At 45.8% G+C, this 18,729-nt stretch overlaps 1 protein-coding gene across 2 annotated transcripts in view; it reads right to left on the reverse strand.

Annotated features, from left to right (window-relative positions):
- The window catches only part of CTBP2 (C-terminal binding protein 2), a 307,050-nt gene that overhangs the window by 29,374 nt on the left and 258,947 nt on the right, over positions 1-18,729 (reverse strand). The window contains exon 9 of one of the 2 annotated variants that reach the window (XM_069612047.1): positions 18,007-18,063. The exons of the other annotated variant lie outside the window; for it this stretch is intronic. Within the exon in view, the coding sequence (XP_069468148.1) occupies positions 18,024-18,063 (40 nt within the window). The 3' untranslated portion in view covers positions 18,007-18,023. The remainder of the gene's footprint in view (positions 1-18,006; positions 18,064-18,729) is intronic. 2 annotated transcript variants of the gene reach the window in all.

Here is an 18,729-nt window from a genome sequence, read left to right on the forward strand (position 1 = left end):
AAACGTTTAAAACTATCTGTTCACTGAAAATAATTCCAACAAGCAAAAGCGACCACAAAATACTTCTCCTTACGTGTGTACCGACAATCAAGCCACAGGAAAATCCATCAACCTACCAAAAAAATTGGCCTCATAAGGTCGAAACGAACAATGGCCTTAATAGATTACGAATAGCACCAAAAATGACACCGAAGCTCAAAAAAATCATGGAACGATGGAAACTAACGACAAACATGGGAGTCGAATACGAAACATGTCTTTCCACCTTCAGAGTAAAATCAGGCTACAAGATACAGCCAAAAATCCCTCGATTACATAAATATAACTCTGAATTGGCTGAAAGAAAATCAAACCTAGCAAACCTAAAAAAAACCTACCGTAATTGGGCTAAATCTCATAGGGCCTTACTGTTTCAAAGAGACTCTGAAGAGATGCTGTCAGTTACCGCTAATAAAAACGCTAAATTCATGTGGGCTCTAATGAATCAAACAAGTGTATCACAAGGAACAGAACAGATAAACCCGATTCACGAAGGAAAATGGATCCAATATTTCCAAAAAGCGCATAGCCATGAGATGCTAGAAGAGGTCCAAATGCAAATAACCATGGATAAGACTCCTTGGAACATTCCATTCGAGAAGTCGGAAATCATTACACTAATCAACAAGGCAAGCAGTTCGCGGGCACCTGGGCCCGATGGCCTAACAAACGCCATATTAAAACAATCACCTGAAGTGTGGGCTGACATGTGCTACGTACTGTTTAAACGAATCATCAAAACCAAACAAATACCGGAATCATGGACCAAATCGATTATTATTCCCATTCACAAAAAGGGAGATAGATGCAAGCCTGAGAATTATCGTCCAATATCTCTGTTGGACGTAATAGGCAAAATATTTGCAGGTATCCTCTTAAAGAGATTAAAGGAATGGATTATATACTCAAGAAATTACGTTCATCGACAGACAGGGTTTGTTGAAAAAGTCGACTGTGGACTAAATCTGCTCATACTCAACCTATTAAAGGCTAAAACCATCTGTGAAAAACAGAAACTTTTTCTGGCGTGCATAGACATGGCCGCCGCTTTTGATAAAGTGGACAGACAAATCCTGTGGAATAAACTAAAGCAAAGAGGATGTCCTGAAGATCTCGTGGCCGCTATTAAAGCCATGCATACTGACGCATACATCCAAGTAAGGTTAAACCAAAAAGGTAACCTAACCAAACCGATCCCGACAACAAGAGGCCTGAAGCAAGGTTGCCCCATGGCAGCGACCCTTTACAACTTTTACATTCTGGAGATAGGGGACCGGCTTGTCACACCAAGAGGCTGTTCGCCTAAAATAGGCACCATAGCAGTGGGCCATCTGTTGTACGCAGATGATTTGATCATCTTGGATAAAACCCCAATCGGTTTGCAGAAAAAACTGGAGGCCCTAGAAACATATGTCAAAGAAAATAATCAAGAAATAAATCCTGAAAAATCTGAAATTCTAATAATGAAAACATCAAGAGCCAGAGAGAAAAAGTCTTTCAAATGGTATGTCGGGAACAAAGTTATTCCAATAACAACGAGTGCAAAATACCTGGGAGCAATAATAAGTGCAGACTGGAATGACCAACCGTGGATAGAGCACATAATGCGTAAAATAAGTCAACTAACGGCACAAGCACTTATACTGAAACAAAAATTCGGAAAGTTTTCGATCCAACCGACAGTTGACTTTTATAATACAAAAGTTATTCCGTCTGTTGCTTATGCTGGAGATACAGCTCTCAGAATACCATCAGAATTTTGGGGCAAGGTTGAAGCAACATTTTGGAGAAGACTAATGAGATTACCTCAATGCGTCCCAATGATCATAATACAACATGAATTGGGCCTGTATTCCCTGCAGGCCACAATCATATGGAAAGCCTTATTAACATTCAGAAAGACACTAATCAAAGATTGTCCACCTCAATATGAAATCTTAAAGGACGAAAACATTAAAATGCAATTCTGGCCACTGTCTAGCTGGAAAGAAAAATGTAAAGATCTCTTACAGAACTTAAATATTCCTGAGGACACACTATGCAATAACCCAAAAAGGGTGAAGACTGCGTTACTGTGTGCTGACTGGGATAAAACAGAAACTGCTCGTGCCAATTCCAAATCTCACACGCTCTCAAATAATCTTAGATCAGTTCCAAAAACTCTACCTAGTTACCTGAAAAAGAGTGGGAACCCAATTCATCGGGATCTAATTTTACGTTTTAGATTAAATATTCTAAGAACAAAAACAAATTTGATAAAATATGGCACAGTAAGTGATAACATATGCCGGCTCTGTGAGCAGGAAGTGGAATCTTTAAAACACTTAATAATGTTTTGTCCTGAACTAAAATCAGTAAGAGATTTATATTTACATCCAGCATTAACGCCGACGTGTGGGCTGGATTCCGTTTTATGGTGGGAATCCTTGTACGATAACCCAAATCAGAAAACCATGAGAGCTCTTGGAATTTTTCTTCAAACGATGATGGCCAAATTGGAAAATAAACAGGAATCTCACAGTGAAATCGTAAAGGATCTTATGACGAAGGAAAAAGCATAACCTCTGATATATGCCTATACTCAGGCCAAACCAACGAGGACTTGAATAATTCAATTAAAAAGGCGGCGAGTATGAGAGGAATTGCCATAGAAATATAAGGAAGACTCTAAGATATGGTTTGGCCTTTTAAGTGAGCGAAACAAGCAAAAGTTTGTATTTATTTACTCTACATGCTTAATAAAAAAAAAAAAAAAAAAAATTACACCACGAAGTGCAATTCATGTAACAAAGGTTTTTTTGAGACTTAAAGCAATCTTTGTAAATTGTTTGTTGTAGGTCATGTGAACAGTGGGGTCACCATCTGATCTGTCCTGTTTAAAACAGTTGTTTGTCCTAAAGATGGCTCTATAGAAAAGGAAATCGTGTACACGCAGCGCTGGTCATTGGGTCGGCTCTTACCATATCTGAGATCCGGCAACAGATATGTAACCGGATCTCGGGATCCAGTCAGAATCAACTGCTCCAAACCCCTGCTCTGTGCTGGGGAGAGGGGCGGGGGGAGCGCTGCGAGCAAATTGTAACTTCCTCTGGTGAACCCATGCAAGAGGTCACAAGAGGAAGTTACAGTCCTCAGCCAGACCCAGTTTATTTATTTATGCAATGACGGTCAAATACATGGACCCGAATTATGTATTTATTTGTGCAATGTTTGTCGGATACCTGTAGCTGACAAACATTGCATAAATAAATAAATATACAGGTTCCTGACAAACATTACATAAATAAAAACCCCTATTAACATCACACACGATGCAGCCACCCAACTGCTTTCAGAGAGGAGCTGCAGGAGCTGTGCTGGGTGTGGTTCAAATAAAAGAAAACGTTCCTTATAGCGAACAGAAATCACCCTGTTTGAATAGTACCCAAGGGAAACTTATTTTTTATAAAACGGGATGCAAATTGTGCATTTTAAAGAATCTTTACTCAGCAACACTGGTCAAAACTGTTATGCGCATAGTGAAGTAACTCATCACCAGTACGATACAAGTGTTTTAAAGTGGAATTGATATATAGTTTGGCAAAGAAGCAGCATGAAAGAAATTGCGCCGCTTTAAACTATTATTTTTGTCATTTCCTTTGATCAGAGGTCAACTGCCAGCTCCGCCTCCTCGGGCACCGCCCCCCAAACTCCGCCCCCACCCCAGTCCTTGTGGGATCCCCCAATTGTTTTCCATTTCCACCACTGTGTACACGTGGGTACAGTGCAACAAGAATTAAGAGCCAAAACACGTGTCGACAATTTGGATAGGGAAACCTCAGAGTCCCAGTTACCCTGTGCTCTTGTTAAGGGCAGAGAATTCTCAACCTCTCTTCTGCCCAATGTGTATAAACCTGGTATAATCTCACCTAGATGCCGCCCCCTACTCACAAGTATCAATCCAGGTGCGTAGACCCGCTAGATGAGCAGAGTCCTGTAACATGTGTGTTTGTCCATTAAGTACTGTATGAATATGTACATTAATGTTTTATGATGATTAGTTTAGCCTTGTTCTGAGGCTCTCTATGTAAAGACGAATACAAATGGTGTTATTTTAATGAATACATACGAGTGACTTAAGCCTAGTAGGTTTCACTCTTTCTCTCTTGAGCTAGAAGCTAAAATATAAGCCAACCGCGTTGTAAGTCAGAAACTGTGATCATTTGTGATTATTCGACAGTAAGGGGAGGGGCAACCAGTCTTCCTTTGATTGGCTGCAAAAAAAACAATAAGAAAGAAATAGAGGAACATCGCTTCTTCTTGCCCCTCTTTCGTGTTGTGGCATCTTGCGCCAACTGCTGGCACAGAGTCATAACTGCTGAACAAAGCACTACTGTGGCGTCTTGCTCCAAATCTGCCTACGCGGACTAATAGCCATGAACAGAAGTATTGGTGTGGTGATGCAGTGCTGTGGTGCCTAGCTCCAACTCTGCCTACGTGGACTAATGCCATGCATGGACGTACTGGTTTGGTGGTGCAGTGCTGTGGCGTCTTGCTCCCACGCTGCCTACGCAGACTAATGGCCATGCACGCAAGTGTTGGTGTGGTGCTGTGATGCCTTGCTTCAACACTGCTTACATTCACTAATGGCGATGCAGGGAAGTACTGGTGCAGTGGTGGTGCTGTGCTGTGATGTCTTACTCCAACTCTGCCTATGCAGACTAATGGCTATGCATGGAAGTACTGGTTTGGTGGTGCAGTGCTGTGGCGTCTTGCTCCAATGCTGCCTATGCAGACTAATGGCCATGCACAGAAGTGATGGTGTGGTGCTGTGATGCCTTGCTTCAACTCTGCTTACATTCACTAATGGTGATGCAGGGAAGTACTGGTGCAGTGCTGTGGTGTCTTGCTCCAACTCTACCCATGCGGACTAATGGCCATGCATAGACGTACTGGTGTGGTGGTGCTGTGCTGTGGTGCCTTGCTTCACTCTGTTCTTGGCTGGCCAACTATCGCCCAATTTCCATTACTCCCTTTTTGGGCAGACTCCTTGAAAAACTGGCCATCTCTCAGCTAGACCTTCATTCTGATTCTGTTAGCTGTCTCCATGACCATCAGTCTGGCTTCAGAGCTGGCAGAAGCATGTAAACAGCTCTCCTGAACATTCGTGAGGATCTGCTTTCCAACCTTGACTCTAGCATTCCCTCTGTCCTCATCCTACTCAATCTCTCCTCTGCCTTTGACACTGTCAACCATAGCATCCTGCTCAACCGTCTCTGTGATACCCTGGGTATCATCGATCAGCCTCTGGCCTGGCTGACCTCTTTCCTCTCTGATCTACTCTCCCAGGTCCAACTTGGGTCCTTCCTAGCATCTATCTTCCTCTCTACCTGTGGTGTTCTCCAGGGGTCTAACCTCTCGCCCTGGTTTTTCAATCAATACCTGGCAACTCTCGCCCACTGTATTGCCATTTTTTGCTCAAACTTCCAGTGCTATGCAGACGACACTCAACTCACTTTCAGGCTGCCCACAGCCACCTCCTCTACCTCTCTCATCTCTGATTGCCTAACTGCCATTCAAAATTGCTCCGCTGCCAACTATTTTTGTCTGAATCCCAGCAAGACGGCGATCCTCCTCATCCACACACCATCACCTTCCTTTCCCCTCACTTGGCACTCCTCCTACCCCCACCTGCGAGGCCAAGAACCTTGGTGTCACCTGTGATTCCACATTTTCCTTCTCCGCCCACATCGCTGATGTCTCAAAAAAGTCACACTTCTTACTGCACCTCCTCAGAGGTACTCTGCCTTTCCTCTCCTTCCCGCAGAAGCTCATGGTCTCCCAAGCCCTGGTTCTCTCTAGGTTGGACTATTGTAACAGCCTCTTTCTAAATCTACCTGCCTTACTCTCCGCCCTTTGCAACTTATCCAAACAGGACTGCAAGACTTGTCCTTGGCCTCAATCCCTGGGATCGTATCTATCCAGCTCTGAAATCTCTCCATTGGCTCCCAGTGGATGCAAGGATTAAATTCAAAACCCTCTGCATTGTTCACAAGGCTTGCTGGGGCCTGGGTCCAACATACCTTGAGCTATCCCTCCGCAAATACCTCCCATCTCGAGCTCTCCGCTCCTCGACCTCTAACTCCCTCAGGGTCAGTCGTTTCTCAAAGAAACAAGCTGGGGGTAGATCTCTGTCTTCGGCTGGGGCCTCCCTCTGGAACAGCCTCCCTGCCACTCTAAAACTTGAGGAGAACCATCTCTGGTTCCGGAAGCACCTCAAGATCTTCCACTTTTCTTCTGCCTTTGCCCCTCCTCTCCCCTGCTGATCTGTTCTCTCTTGGCACTGTGCACCTGGCCACCCTCTGTCCTCCGGGCCCAGGTACCTGCTCACCCTCCCGCACTGCCTCCGGGCCACCCCTTGCACTGGGGTCTGTATCTGGACCCATGCCCCCCCCTTTCTTCCTGCACTTATCAGACCTACCCTGCCTGCTGCCTTAAACCCAGCACTTGCCACGTGATGGCTGCACTAACACTGTGTGTTGCCTTTATTATTTATTTATTATTATTTATCTGTTTTTCTCCTTGCTCCGCACTCTCCTTTTCTCTCCCACTTCCATGCACTTCTACTCCTCCCCCATCAACTTGCACATTCTCAATGTCACTGGGCCTAGTAAGATAGTTGTTTTGTCCTCCCCTGTTCCCCTCCCTTGCCTTGTCACTCTCTGAAACACTTGTGTATGAGCGCGATAGAAATAAAATATCAATATCTGCTTATACAGACTAATGGGCATGCATGGAAGTATTGGTGTGGTGGTGCGGTGCTGTGGCATCTTGCTCCAACTCTGCCTACGTGGACTAATGGCCATGCATGGACGTACTGGTGTGGTCGTGGTGCTGTGCTCTGATGCCTTGCTCCAACTCTGCTAACGCGGACTAATGGCCATGCAAGGAAGTACTGGTGTGGTGGTGCAGTGCAGTGGCATCTTGCTCCGACTCTGCCTTCGCAGACTAATGGCCATGAATGGAAGTACTGGTGTGGAAGTGTGGTGCCTTGCTCTAGTGCTGCAGTGATTATGAGAGTTCTTCTGCCTGTTGTGCTTTCCTGTAGCCAAGGCTTTCTCACTGTTGGACCGCTCTGTTGAATTCTGTGATCTAGTCAGTGGTTGTATATTGGCTTCAGGGAAGAATCACACGTTCCTCTGAATCCAGAAGGATCGAGGGACAGGATAGCTCTCTGAACCTGGCTGTAACACGGGTGGCCTTTCCTTGGATTATGTGTAGGTGGAGAGGGTGGTTTGGACCCAGCTTTTCTGTGTATTGGAAATTCTATGTTCTCTGGCCTTGAATGTTCTTCATTTAACACCCCTGTGATTTACAGGGTTATAATTGGTGTTTGCAGCAGCCGGGCTGAACATGTTGGCAAGAGAAAGGTGTGTTTTGGGGCACACATTCACCAGTGCACTCAACCTCTGTTCCTGCAAGGAAGGGATATATGTTGGCTACATTAGAGGGTACTGTGACAAATCCTGAGATGTGGTCACTTCTCCCTGGAGGGACCTCCACCGAGAACCGGGACATCTCCCTCGCACCTGTACTTGGCAGGAGAACAAGCCAAGGGAGCTGAACATAAAAAGGAGAGAACCAGGGATCTGGGACCCAAATCAGGAAGTGAGGTGTCTTCCTAGTGGTCTCACTTGGCAGGAGAGGGGAGTGAACCAAGTGGGCTCAATCGAATAGCAAGAGAAACCAGGGTCTGGGACCCGAAATCGGCAGACAGCACAAGTCATCTTCCTCGTCGCAGTACTTGGTAAAGGGATGCTACCAAGTGAGTCCAATCAAAGAAGAGAAGTTACGAACTGTGTGTTTCAAGCTAAAGTGAGAGAGAGGTCCGGGAAAGGGAGTCATTCCCCTGGTGATCTGGAACTGTGCTGACAATTGAAAAATTACCTGGAGAAATGAGTAATTCTCCTGGTAATAGAAATCAGTGGAAGGGAGTCATTCCCTTTGGTGTGTTGAACTGGCTAGATATTAGGAGAAGATATTAGGAGAAGGGAGGCATTCTCATAGTAAATAAGGTACTACAAATTCAAGGAGTCATTCTCCCGGTAGTCAAGACCAGGTTAAGAGAGTCATTCCCTGATTGTGTGGAACTTTGCCTTTTTATATTGTAACCTAGAAAAGTAAGCTATTCCCTTCATCTGACAAGGAGAACTGTTTCAAACTTTGCTTTTTGCTTTTTGAGGAAGGGAGACATGCCCCTGGCATTGTGAAAACTTGGAGAATATGCCACCTGGAGAGGGGAGACATTCTCCAGGAACACAATAGTGAAGAAACTATGGACAATAAGGAATATTGAAGCTTGAGCCGGAACTTTACCTTGTGAACTTGAACTGAGAAATGTACTGCTGTTTAGCATTACAAATTAGAACTTTGTATTGTGCCTGTGGAAGGGAGTCATTCCCCCGAGCAAAGATTCTGCACCACAGTTGGAACTATGGGTTGCTGTCAAGAATAAGGGAGTCATTCTTCTGGACCAAGACGATCCACTTCCTTTTTAATTTAGTATTTTATTGTAAGGGACAGAAGCAGGGTTTTTGACACAGGATGGTGGACTGTTGATTTGCATTGACATTTTGATGACACATTTAGTTTTTCTAGTTGAGGCAGGGCTTCCCCTCTTAGAGTTGGGGCAAGCTAGGTTTTCTCTTTATTCTCTGGTATAATAAAGGTTTATGCCAGCAATCATGCCACCCGTGTGTCAGTGCCATCCTTCTGCACCCTTATATATGGTGTCAGCAGTGGGATGTGGCCTAGTTTGTAGCTGACACAAACTGGGGGACCCAGAATACACAAAACTCAGTGACAAATCCTCTAACCCATCCATCGCCACCACTGAGTCAATAGGATTTGACAGCTCCAGTAGCTGTGTTACAACCATAGAGCCTCGAGAACAACAGCTTACTTCCACTGATTTAGTATAGGCAGCCCCCCAAGGGTACATACATCCTACTAGTCTCCAAATCAGGGCTCACTTAGGAACATGGGCTGGATATGATGGAGGTGGACCCAGACTATAGAGGAGATATTAAGATCTTGCTCCGGAATAATGGTAAACATGCTTACCATATACAAACTAAGGAGAATATTGCTCAGGCAATTCTAGAAAGTGCAATGTTTCTCAAACTCCTAGAAGTACCAGAGCTGAACTCCACAGAGAGAGGGGCTAAAAGATGTGGTCAGTGCTCTACACCACAGATCTCCACAGTTGCCAAAAACCATTTCACAATTCCTTTGTGACTTCACTAAGACTGCCACACAGTTCAGAAGAATACAGCAAACCTTGGTGCATCTGTGATCGCTCCTTATACGGAGTGGACACAGAGACAGAGACATGGGAAATTAGAAAATGCTCAGCTACTGCATCTAGGTTATCCACAAGACGGCCCATCCAGCACCACCACACCATAGGACCGGCTGCCCTGGAAAACCATAACAGAAACAGGAGTAAAACCCAAAATGGTGGACCAAGCACTCAATTAACCCACATGTGCTAGTTGGTAGCCATCAATCCTAGGCCCTTGCCAATCTGGTCACACAGGTGCAAACCCGCCCTGGAAGCCCGGTCCTGTGAAAGTGGCCGCAGGCCTATATAAACCCACACTTTCAGCTAGGCAGTGTGTGGGCTTAGAAGATGCAGTTTGGAGGAGCTAGAAGACAGTTGACTAGTGCAAGGATTTTGGAGAGGAGAGGGGATGGAGTAGGGAGATGAGGATCAGTATAGAGAGGAAAAAGAGAGTGGAGAGGTGAAGGAGCTTGGAAATGGGGGTTTTGCGACCAGAGGGGAGAAGGAGTGAGTCAAAGAGGTTAAGGAGAAGAGAGGGAAACAACATGAGGACATGCTTGTCGGAAGAAAGGAGGAGATGGTTGAATATCAGGAGGAGGCTGCCAAACGAACAGCTGGAGTAGGTGGGTAAACATCATTAGGATGACGGAGTAAACAAAAGCAAATAACAGAGGAAAATGGTTGAAGATCAGGAGGAAGTAGTTGAAGAAATTGTGGAGTAGGGAAATTAATAGTAAGAGAAAGTTGGGGAAAAGAAAGGCGAAGGTGAGGATAAGGAGGGTTCAAGAGAGACCTTTTTTGGCTGTGGAAAAGGAGTAGGGGAAAAACACTGATCTGAAGAGGTTTGGCCAGAGGTGGGAGGAGGAACAAGCATGTGCCCAAACATCAACAAGGAGGGATAGGTTGAGCAGTGAAATTGCCAGGTGGGGCAGAAGGAACAGGTGAAGGTCCTGGAAGTTGGTGGTGACAGTCCCTGAAAAGAGACCATTCTGACCCAGATCCATCAGACACTTGTTACGAGCTTCACCTCACCATCCTGTGCCACAGAGCAGGCACTCAACTGCTAGAGAAATACTAGAGGCAGAGTCTGAAAGGAAGCCAGAGATGGAGGGCGAGCGACAGTGAGAGCCAGAGTACTCATGGGAATTCCTTTTGAATTCTGGAACTGAGAAAGAGTGAAATGGGTTTTGGGAACCCCTCCAAAACTCGCAACCATGGAAGATAGAAGAAGAGTTAGGGAAGCCCATAAACCCACAAAAGGAAGGAATAAGGGTTTGGGAACCTTGTAAACCAGCAATTAGTAGGGCCATAGACCTGGGAAGAATGGAGAATAGCCCACGTTGAATAGCAAACCAGCTGAGTTAGTTTGATGACAAAGGCCTGGCCCCATAGCAACATCGGGACACCATTGTTTATGGACCATTGAAGCAAATTCTTTTGTTCAGTTTCTATAAATTTGACCCTGAGTATTCTTCTTAGCCCATCCAAACTTCACAATTGCCCCTAATAGAACTGCTCTAGAAGCGACACCGGCCTTTGTCTTATTTCTCGTCTCAAGTGGTGTCAGACGAGGGATTATTGCAGTTAGCCACCTCGAAACACCCAAAGACCGTGACAGTTAAGTTAGACACTCTCTCCTCCCTTCACAGGTTACTCTGGGATTTCTGTAGGGCGGGGTGTGTGAACTTGTTAGCTACTGACCAGCAGACAATGAGAGTGAGTCTGACAGGAACCTTGCGCTTTTGGGGGTCGTTCGTAGCAGAACTTTGCATGTAGGGCCAAGCCTGGGTCCAGGAGAAAGGAAAAACGAACCATCAACCGGGGGGGGGGGGAAACACAGAAGCTCATCTGGGGCAGCCCTCTGGTATATCCAACTTCAGAGCAGATGGAGAACCCTGGCCAATCTCTGGTGCCAGGAAAACTCTGCTCAACCTCAGAAGCAGGCTATAGGACACAGGGGGAGCAGTCAATCCTTCAGAAAAGACCCTGAGGAAGATCCTGAGGAAGGAGCGGTCCAGACACTAACCAAAATCCTAGACAGGCTGGTAAAGGAGCTTGGAGAGGGGGAGGTGGAGACCAGGGGAGAGAAACAGGTAGTGAACATGTTTAAGGAAAAGGAGGGTGGGGGGTGATTACAAGGAATATGAGGGGGTGAGGGTTAGGTATATAAAGGAAGTAAGGAGGAGTGGTTGAGCATCAGGAGTCGCCGCCTAAAAAAACATCCAGTGGAGGTGGTTAAGCATCGGGAAGATGTGGCTGACAGAAAAAAAGGCACAGGAAGGCAAATATCAGGCAGAGGTGGTTGCACATCACTGGGGAAGTAGTTGAAGAAAGGAAGGGACAGCATGGTGGACTGTAGGAGCAATTTAGGAAAAGATGGATGAAAGTATGAATAAGTGACGTTCAAAAGAGCTTGTTTGGCTAAGGAAAAAGGGTAGGGGGAAAGACCCCATTTGAAGGGGATGGACCCCAGGCAGGAATGGGAATGAATATGTGTCAGAACCTTGTTGAGGAGGAATATATTAAGTATAGGATTAGCCAGGTGGGGCAGAAAGGACAGGCCCATACTCTGGCAGTTGGAGTTGACAGTTTCGCAGAGGAGACCATTCCAGCACAGCTCCTTATCTCCATCAGACACTGGCGGGAAGCTTTTCCTCACCACCCATAGCTAGAATAATACCAAAAGCCAAGTTTGGAAGGGACCCTGAGATGGAGGGAAAGGAACAGGGAGAGGCAGAGAATGTATGGGGAACCTTTCTGGACTCTGAACTGAGAAAGAGGGAATTTAGGGTTGGGAACCCTTCAAAAAGCTGCAACCATGGAAGAGTGAAAAAGGGCTTGGAATTCCTGTAAATGTGCAATGGGAAGGAAGAAGGTGTTGGGATTCCTGTACATGTGCAATGGGAAGGAAGAAGGGTTTGGGGTTCCTGTAAATGTGCAATGGGAAGGACAAAGGGTTTGGGATTCCTGTAAATGTGCAATGGGAAGGAAGAAGGGTTTGGGATTCCTGTAAATGTGCAATGGGAAGGACAAAGGGTTTGGGATTCCTGTAAATGTGCAATGGGAAGGAAGAAGGGTTTGGGATTCCTGTAAATGTGCAATGGGAAGAAAAAAGGGTTTGGGATTCCTGTAAATGTGCAATGGGAAGGAACAAGGGTGAAATGGGAAGGAAGAAGGTGTTGGGATTCCTGTACATGTGCAATGGGAAGGAAAAAGGGTTTGGGATTCCTGTAAATGTGCAATGGGAAGGAAAAAGGGTTTGGAATTCCTGTAAATGTGCAATGGGAAGGACCAAGGGTGAAATGGGAAGGAAGAAAGTGTTGGGATTCCTGTACATGTGCAATGGGAGGGAAAAGGGTTTGGGATTCCTGTAAATGTGCAATGGGAAGGAAAAGGGTTTGGGATTCCTGTAAATGTGCAATGGGAAGGACAAAGGGTTTGGGATTCCTGTAAATGTGCAATGGGAAGGAAAAGGGGTTTGGGATTCCTGTAAATGTGCAATGGGAAGGAAGAAGGTGTTGGGATTCCTGTACATGTGCAATGGGAAGGAAAAAGGGTTTGGGATTCCTGTAAATGTGCAATGGGAAGGAAGAAGGTGTTGGGATTCCTGTACATGTGCAATGGGAAGGAAGAAGGGTTTGGGATTCCTGTAAATGTGCAATGGGAAGGAAGAAGGGCTCGGGATTCCTGTAAATACACAATGGGAAGGAAGAAGGTTTTGGGATTCCTGTAAATGTGCCATGTGAAGGAAGAAGGTTTTGGGATTCCTGTAAATGTGCAATGGGAAGGAAGAAGGTGTTGGGATTCCTGTACATGTGCAATGGGAAGGACAAAGGGTTTGAGATTCCTGTAAATGTGCAATGGGAATGGGAAGGGAAAGGGGCGTGGGATTCCTGTAAATGTGCCATGGAAAGGAAGAAGGGCTTGGGAGCCCCATATACCTGCAACTAGAGACATAGGGCCTCATTACGACCCTGGCGGAATGGGTTAATGGGTGACACAAAAGGATGCAGATCTGTTAAACCCGTTCCGCCACATTACGAAGTCCCCTCGCGGGACACGGTAAGCACACCTGGTAAAAACCAAACCAGGCATGCTTACTGGGTCCCGCGAGGGGAAGAGGGAGCAAACAACGGGCCACTCGTAATCGGCCCGTTGTTTGCTCCCTCTCCCATTCCCATTCAGCCCTATGGGGAAGGTCTGGGTCTGGGTCCTTGGAGGGAGGAATTACCAGGCCCTCCGAACTCGGAATGGCCCGGTAATTCCTCATTCTGGGAACCCGGACCCACCAATAGCGGCATGGCTACCGCCGAGGTCGTAATGAGGTCCATAGTCTTAGGAAGGGCAGAGAATCAGTCAAGTTGGCTAAGAAAGTTAGGTGGTGGGACAGCTGGGTTAGCTTGATGGATAAAAGCTGGCACCAGATATACTCCAACAGAGGGTAGCGTCTTGACTCTTTAGAAACAGATTTCTTCTTAAGTTTCTTTAAGTTTGATCTTGATCATTGTTCTTAGCTTATCAAACCTGTGCAATTCTCCCTGATTAAACAGCGATAGACGCTAATCTGACTCATTCCTGGTCCCATCACAAGTTGTGACACACGACTACTCAAGAACTCTCTTGATCCGCTACTTGCTCATTCTTCATCGACATGAATGTCATTGTGAAGATTATTTCTGCACCTTCATTTTATTATATTGGCCATACATAGTTGGGCTTTGAAATAAGACATTGTTGGACCGAAAAATGTTAATGGTGAGTTCATTGTGATGTTGATTAAAAAAAATATGTATGATGACGATGATGGTTGAGCAGAATAACATGAATTTATGTGTATTAAACCAGAAGGTATTGTATCTTAACCACTTTTAGATGTTTGCGACATTGGCAATGTTGAATTGTGATCAATATTAACAGAGCCTTAAAAAGGACAGGAAAATGGGGAAAGAGCCCCTTAACAAATGTATTGAGTGTGCCCCTCCCCTGGGGGCTCCTGTGTGTCTGACTTTTAAAAATAATTTCTAAATACTTTTTGTATTTTGATTATTGCCCTGAAATGTGTCTGCTGATTCTGCGTTTTGTACATTCCTGGTTAGGTGCAACTGAGGTTTTTGTCCCAAAGTGTTATTGAACAGGTATTGTGACATAATGTTCATTTATTAACTGCTTTGGATATAGTGGGCATTTTCACAATTCATCTCTTCCCAATTATTTAATTGGTTCTAATACATGCATAGCTTATTTTCATTGAATGGTACCCATAGCAAACTTCAATTCTCCAGGCAATTATATGGTAACATTTCTGCATATTGCAAGGTAGATTTGTATGTCTTTTGTCAGAATACTGTCATATTAGTTACCCATCGTATGTAACGTAGTCCCCAAACCAGGAACTTTAGAGTCTGCAGGGCTGCCCTGGTCACTTTCACAATGTGTTCTCGGAGTTACTGACTGCAGGGATTCTCTAAGTATATTCACTCTATTTGGAGCCAGCCAGAGAAATGAGTCTGACTCAGACCCTACAGACAATCCCGAAGGCTAGACATGAAACAATACAAATAGAGAGCGACAAAAGGCTGCAACTCCAACTAATTGAGAGGTCCGATAGCCAGCGGTCTTCCACCATTGTTTTAGTAGATGAACAGGATGGGTCATGGCGAATTTGTATAGACTTCAGAAATATCAAAGACTTTGATAGATCCTTTCCCAAGGACTCGGGAGCTGGTGACGAAGCTGGGATGGCCTGCCATCATCTCCTCTCTGAGCTCAGGGTAACGGCAAGTGCCATTAGCTCCCGATGGTAATGGTGATGATTTAGGACCGCCCAAAGAGTTTCCTCGTGACCTATGTGGACAATATTGTGATTCACAGAAACTCTGCGACGAACACATCAGGCCTCTGCACCTGGTGTGTCTTTTTCTCTGTTGAGACGGTTTAAAAGGTAGCTCAGCCCAACCGTCTATGAGGTTTGCAGGGATTTATGCGCAAAGCAAACATGCATGACCCCCCGGAAAAGAAACCAGTGGCTTCCTTAGGCCTGTGGCTTCCTGAGGGCCAGAGGCTTCCTGAGGGCCAGAGGCTTCCTGAGGGCAAGTGTCTTCCTGAGGGCAAGTGGCTTCCTGAGGGCCAGTGGCTTCCTTAGGCCAGTGGCTTCCTTAGGCCAGTGGCTTCCTGGGGGCCAGTGGCTTCCTGAGGGCCAGTGGCGTCCTTAGGCCAGTGGCTTCCTTAGGCCAGTGGCTTCCTGAGGCCAGTGGCTTCCTGAGGGCAAGTGGCTTCCTGAGGGCAAGTGGCTTCCTGAGGGCCAGTGGATTACCAGCGTACATTACTTGCTTCTTTTTCAACCATTGTAGATTCTTTCACAGTGAAGGTGAAGAGTGGCTATCCGACACAACTTGTTTGGAACCAAAAGAAGAAAAAAGCATTCCAACAACTAAAAGACTCCTCATGCAATTTACAGTCGCTGATAATGTCTGATTTTTCCAGACTTTGGATCTTATCAACATGCGCTCCTCGTCGAAGGTAGGCGAGGCCAGAGATTAGACAACCAATCTTATCCAGCAGTAGGAAGTTGTTCCCAGGGAGGGAAATGATCCTATTATTGATCTCGCGGGTTCAGCCATCACATGGGCAGTGCCCTCTTAGTTTGGTTGGCATTTATTAAAGACAGTGTTGCCCGTGTAAGTTTCTAAGGGCCTCATTACACGGTAGGCGGTAAGGGTTTACCGGTACCGGTATTTTGCCGGTACCGGTAAACCCTTACCACCTTACTGCGAGGTCCCTTTGCGGGTTGGAGAATTTAACGCCTGCTTTTTGCAGGCATTAAAAATCAACCCGCAAAGGGACCAGGGAGTAATTACGGTACCGCAATTTGCGGCACCATAATTAGCACCTTCCCCATTCCCATAGAGCCCTATGGGGCAAAAATGGGAATGGGGAAGGGCAATGGGGGAAAAGGGAATTACCGCCCCGCCAACCTTGGAATAGGGTGGTAATTCCCCTTTCCACCAAGGCGGTGCCAGTATTTTACCGGCATGGACCAAGGTGCTATTAGCACCTTGGTCCACCGCCATCCGTGTAATGAGGCCCTAAGTCTCAAACCCTGCGCCTCCACGGTGGAACATAAAAAGGGGAAGCAAAAGTTAAATTGGGATTCAATCGTCACTCCCAGTCAGAAAAAGCTCAACCTCTATGTCCCCCTATGTCCTTACAGTGAAGTATGAAGGGGAAAATCTGAAGTCAAATTGCGATCAAATCTGACTCCCCCACCCCCAGTCAAAAAAAGAGATGGTGCAGCTGTTAAGAATGGGGACAGTCACATTAATTACCCCTCTTTTGGAACTCAGATGGGCTCAGAGGACAGGGGATGTCTGCCCACTGTGTGGTGTGCAACCTGGTGGCATAAAAAAGGGGTTCCCCAGATCCACGCCACGTGCCCCAGCTATTCCTGTTGCACGTCACCAGGAGAAAAGGCTAGATAGCGCCATCTGTACTTGCTGGAGGGCTGTGCCTCAGGTACTGAGGGACCAGGTTGACAAGAAGCAGCTAGGCGCTATATCCTTGAGAATGTGAATTAGGGAAGTGCAGGGATGACCAGAATAGCCATAGTTAGGCCCTGGCAGCCATGTTGCAATAGGCCTTCTTTCCTGCTTGAATTCGCTCCACCCTGTAGGCGCTACGCACACCCAGCCCGTAGGCGCTATGCACACCCAGCCTGACAAAGACATTAAAGGGTTTCTTTGGGTTTGTATTGGTGGCTCAGATGTGTTCTCTTCCCACCACGCAATATTTATTACTGTGACATTCCGACACTGACAGGTGTGGTATATGTCACTGTGATAGGCAAAGGTGGGCACTAGTGTGTGCTACCTGCATATTTGAATTAGTACACTTTCTCTAAATATTAAGAGCCTGAGTCATGGAATTCTTTGCAAGATGCAAAGCGACTTTTCACTGTTTCATGAAGCAGGGTGTTTGCTGGCAGTGAAACGTCACTTTGCACCATGCAAACATTTCCATGAATCAGGCCCTAAGTGCTTTTCCACATTCATGCATGGGTTGTGCCCTATTGTGAAGAAATGGAGGTTTAACCCTAACAGAAACTTGGAAACAATCCAAAACAGCACACAGGATGCAACCAATGAACAGCGCACAGGGTAGAATCAATGAACAGCACACAGGGTAGAATCAATGAAGAGCGCACAGGGTAGAATCAATGAACAGCGCACAGGAGGCAACCAGTGAACAGCACAAAGGGTAGAATCAATGAATAGCACAAAGGGTAGAATCAATGAACAGCGCACAGGGTAGAATCAATGAACAGAGCACAGGGTAGAATCAATGAAGAGCACACAGGGTAGAATCAATGAACAGCGCACAGGGTAGAATTAATGAACAGCGCACAGGGTAGAATCAATGAAGAGCGCACAGGGTAGAATCAATGAAGAGCGCACAGGGTAGAATCAATGAACAGCACACAGGAGGCAACCAGTGAACAGCACACAGGATGCAATCAGTGAACATCACACAGGAGGCAATCAGTGAACAGCACACAGGATGCAATCAGTGAACAGCACACAGGAGGCAATCAGTGAACAGCACACAGGATGCAATCAGTGAACAGCGCACATAGGCGGGATAAATCTTACTCCTAGCTCAGGGAGGATTATTGGTTTTGCACTCGAAGTCTCGAGACAGTCACAGGCCTGTAAACATTCAGAGGCACATGGTAACATTAGAACAGCACAAAATGAAACAGACACAGCACTCACCGTGAAGCTTAAGTACCCAGGATTGCAATCAATGGCAATGGCAAATATCAGTGGATCAGTACGAGTCTGTCCAGGTCCATGTGCAGTCCCTGTGCCCCAGTGAGTGAAGTGAGTGGGAACGGTCTGACGCGCAGTCACGCTATTTTTATTTTTTCCAATTAACAATTCCACTACTTTTTACAACCACGGGAAGCGATTGGGGTTTGGTAGTGCCAAACTTCTTTGGTCCTGCGCCAAATCTTTAGTGAAATACTCCACTGTCACTAAACAGTGGGGAAAGAAAGAGGCAAGGACCCCTACCTCTTGTCGAAAAGTAGAAGAAAGTGGTTTTTCCCACTCAAGGAAATGCGCCACACAAAAATGTAGTTGTTTGGTATATTTTATCTTTATAGTGGTGCCATTTGGAACATAAATTGAAATCAAAAAAACATTATTATACGGTGATGCCCTTTGGATGACACGTGTTTCGGCACTAGGTGGTGCCTTTCTCACATCAGGGCATATCAGTATCACGCCATGAAAACAATAAAGCTAAATTCCCTTGTAGCGGCTAACAAATTCGAAATTCACAAACTGTAAAACATTCATCAACTGTAAAAA

This window comes from Ambystoma mexicanum, chromosome 8, assembly GCF_040938575.1.
Source record: "Ambystoma mexicanum isolate Mex_15411 chromosome 8, UKY_AmexF1_1, whole genome shotgun sequence".
In the NCBI taxonomy this organism is placed as follows: domain Eukaryota; kingdom Metazoa; phylum Chordata; class Amphibia; order Caudata; family Ambystomatidae; genus Ambystoma; species Ambystoma mexicanum.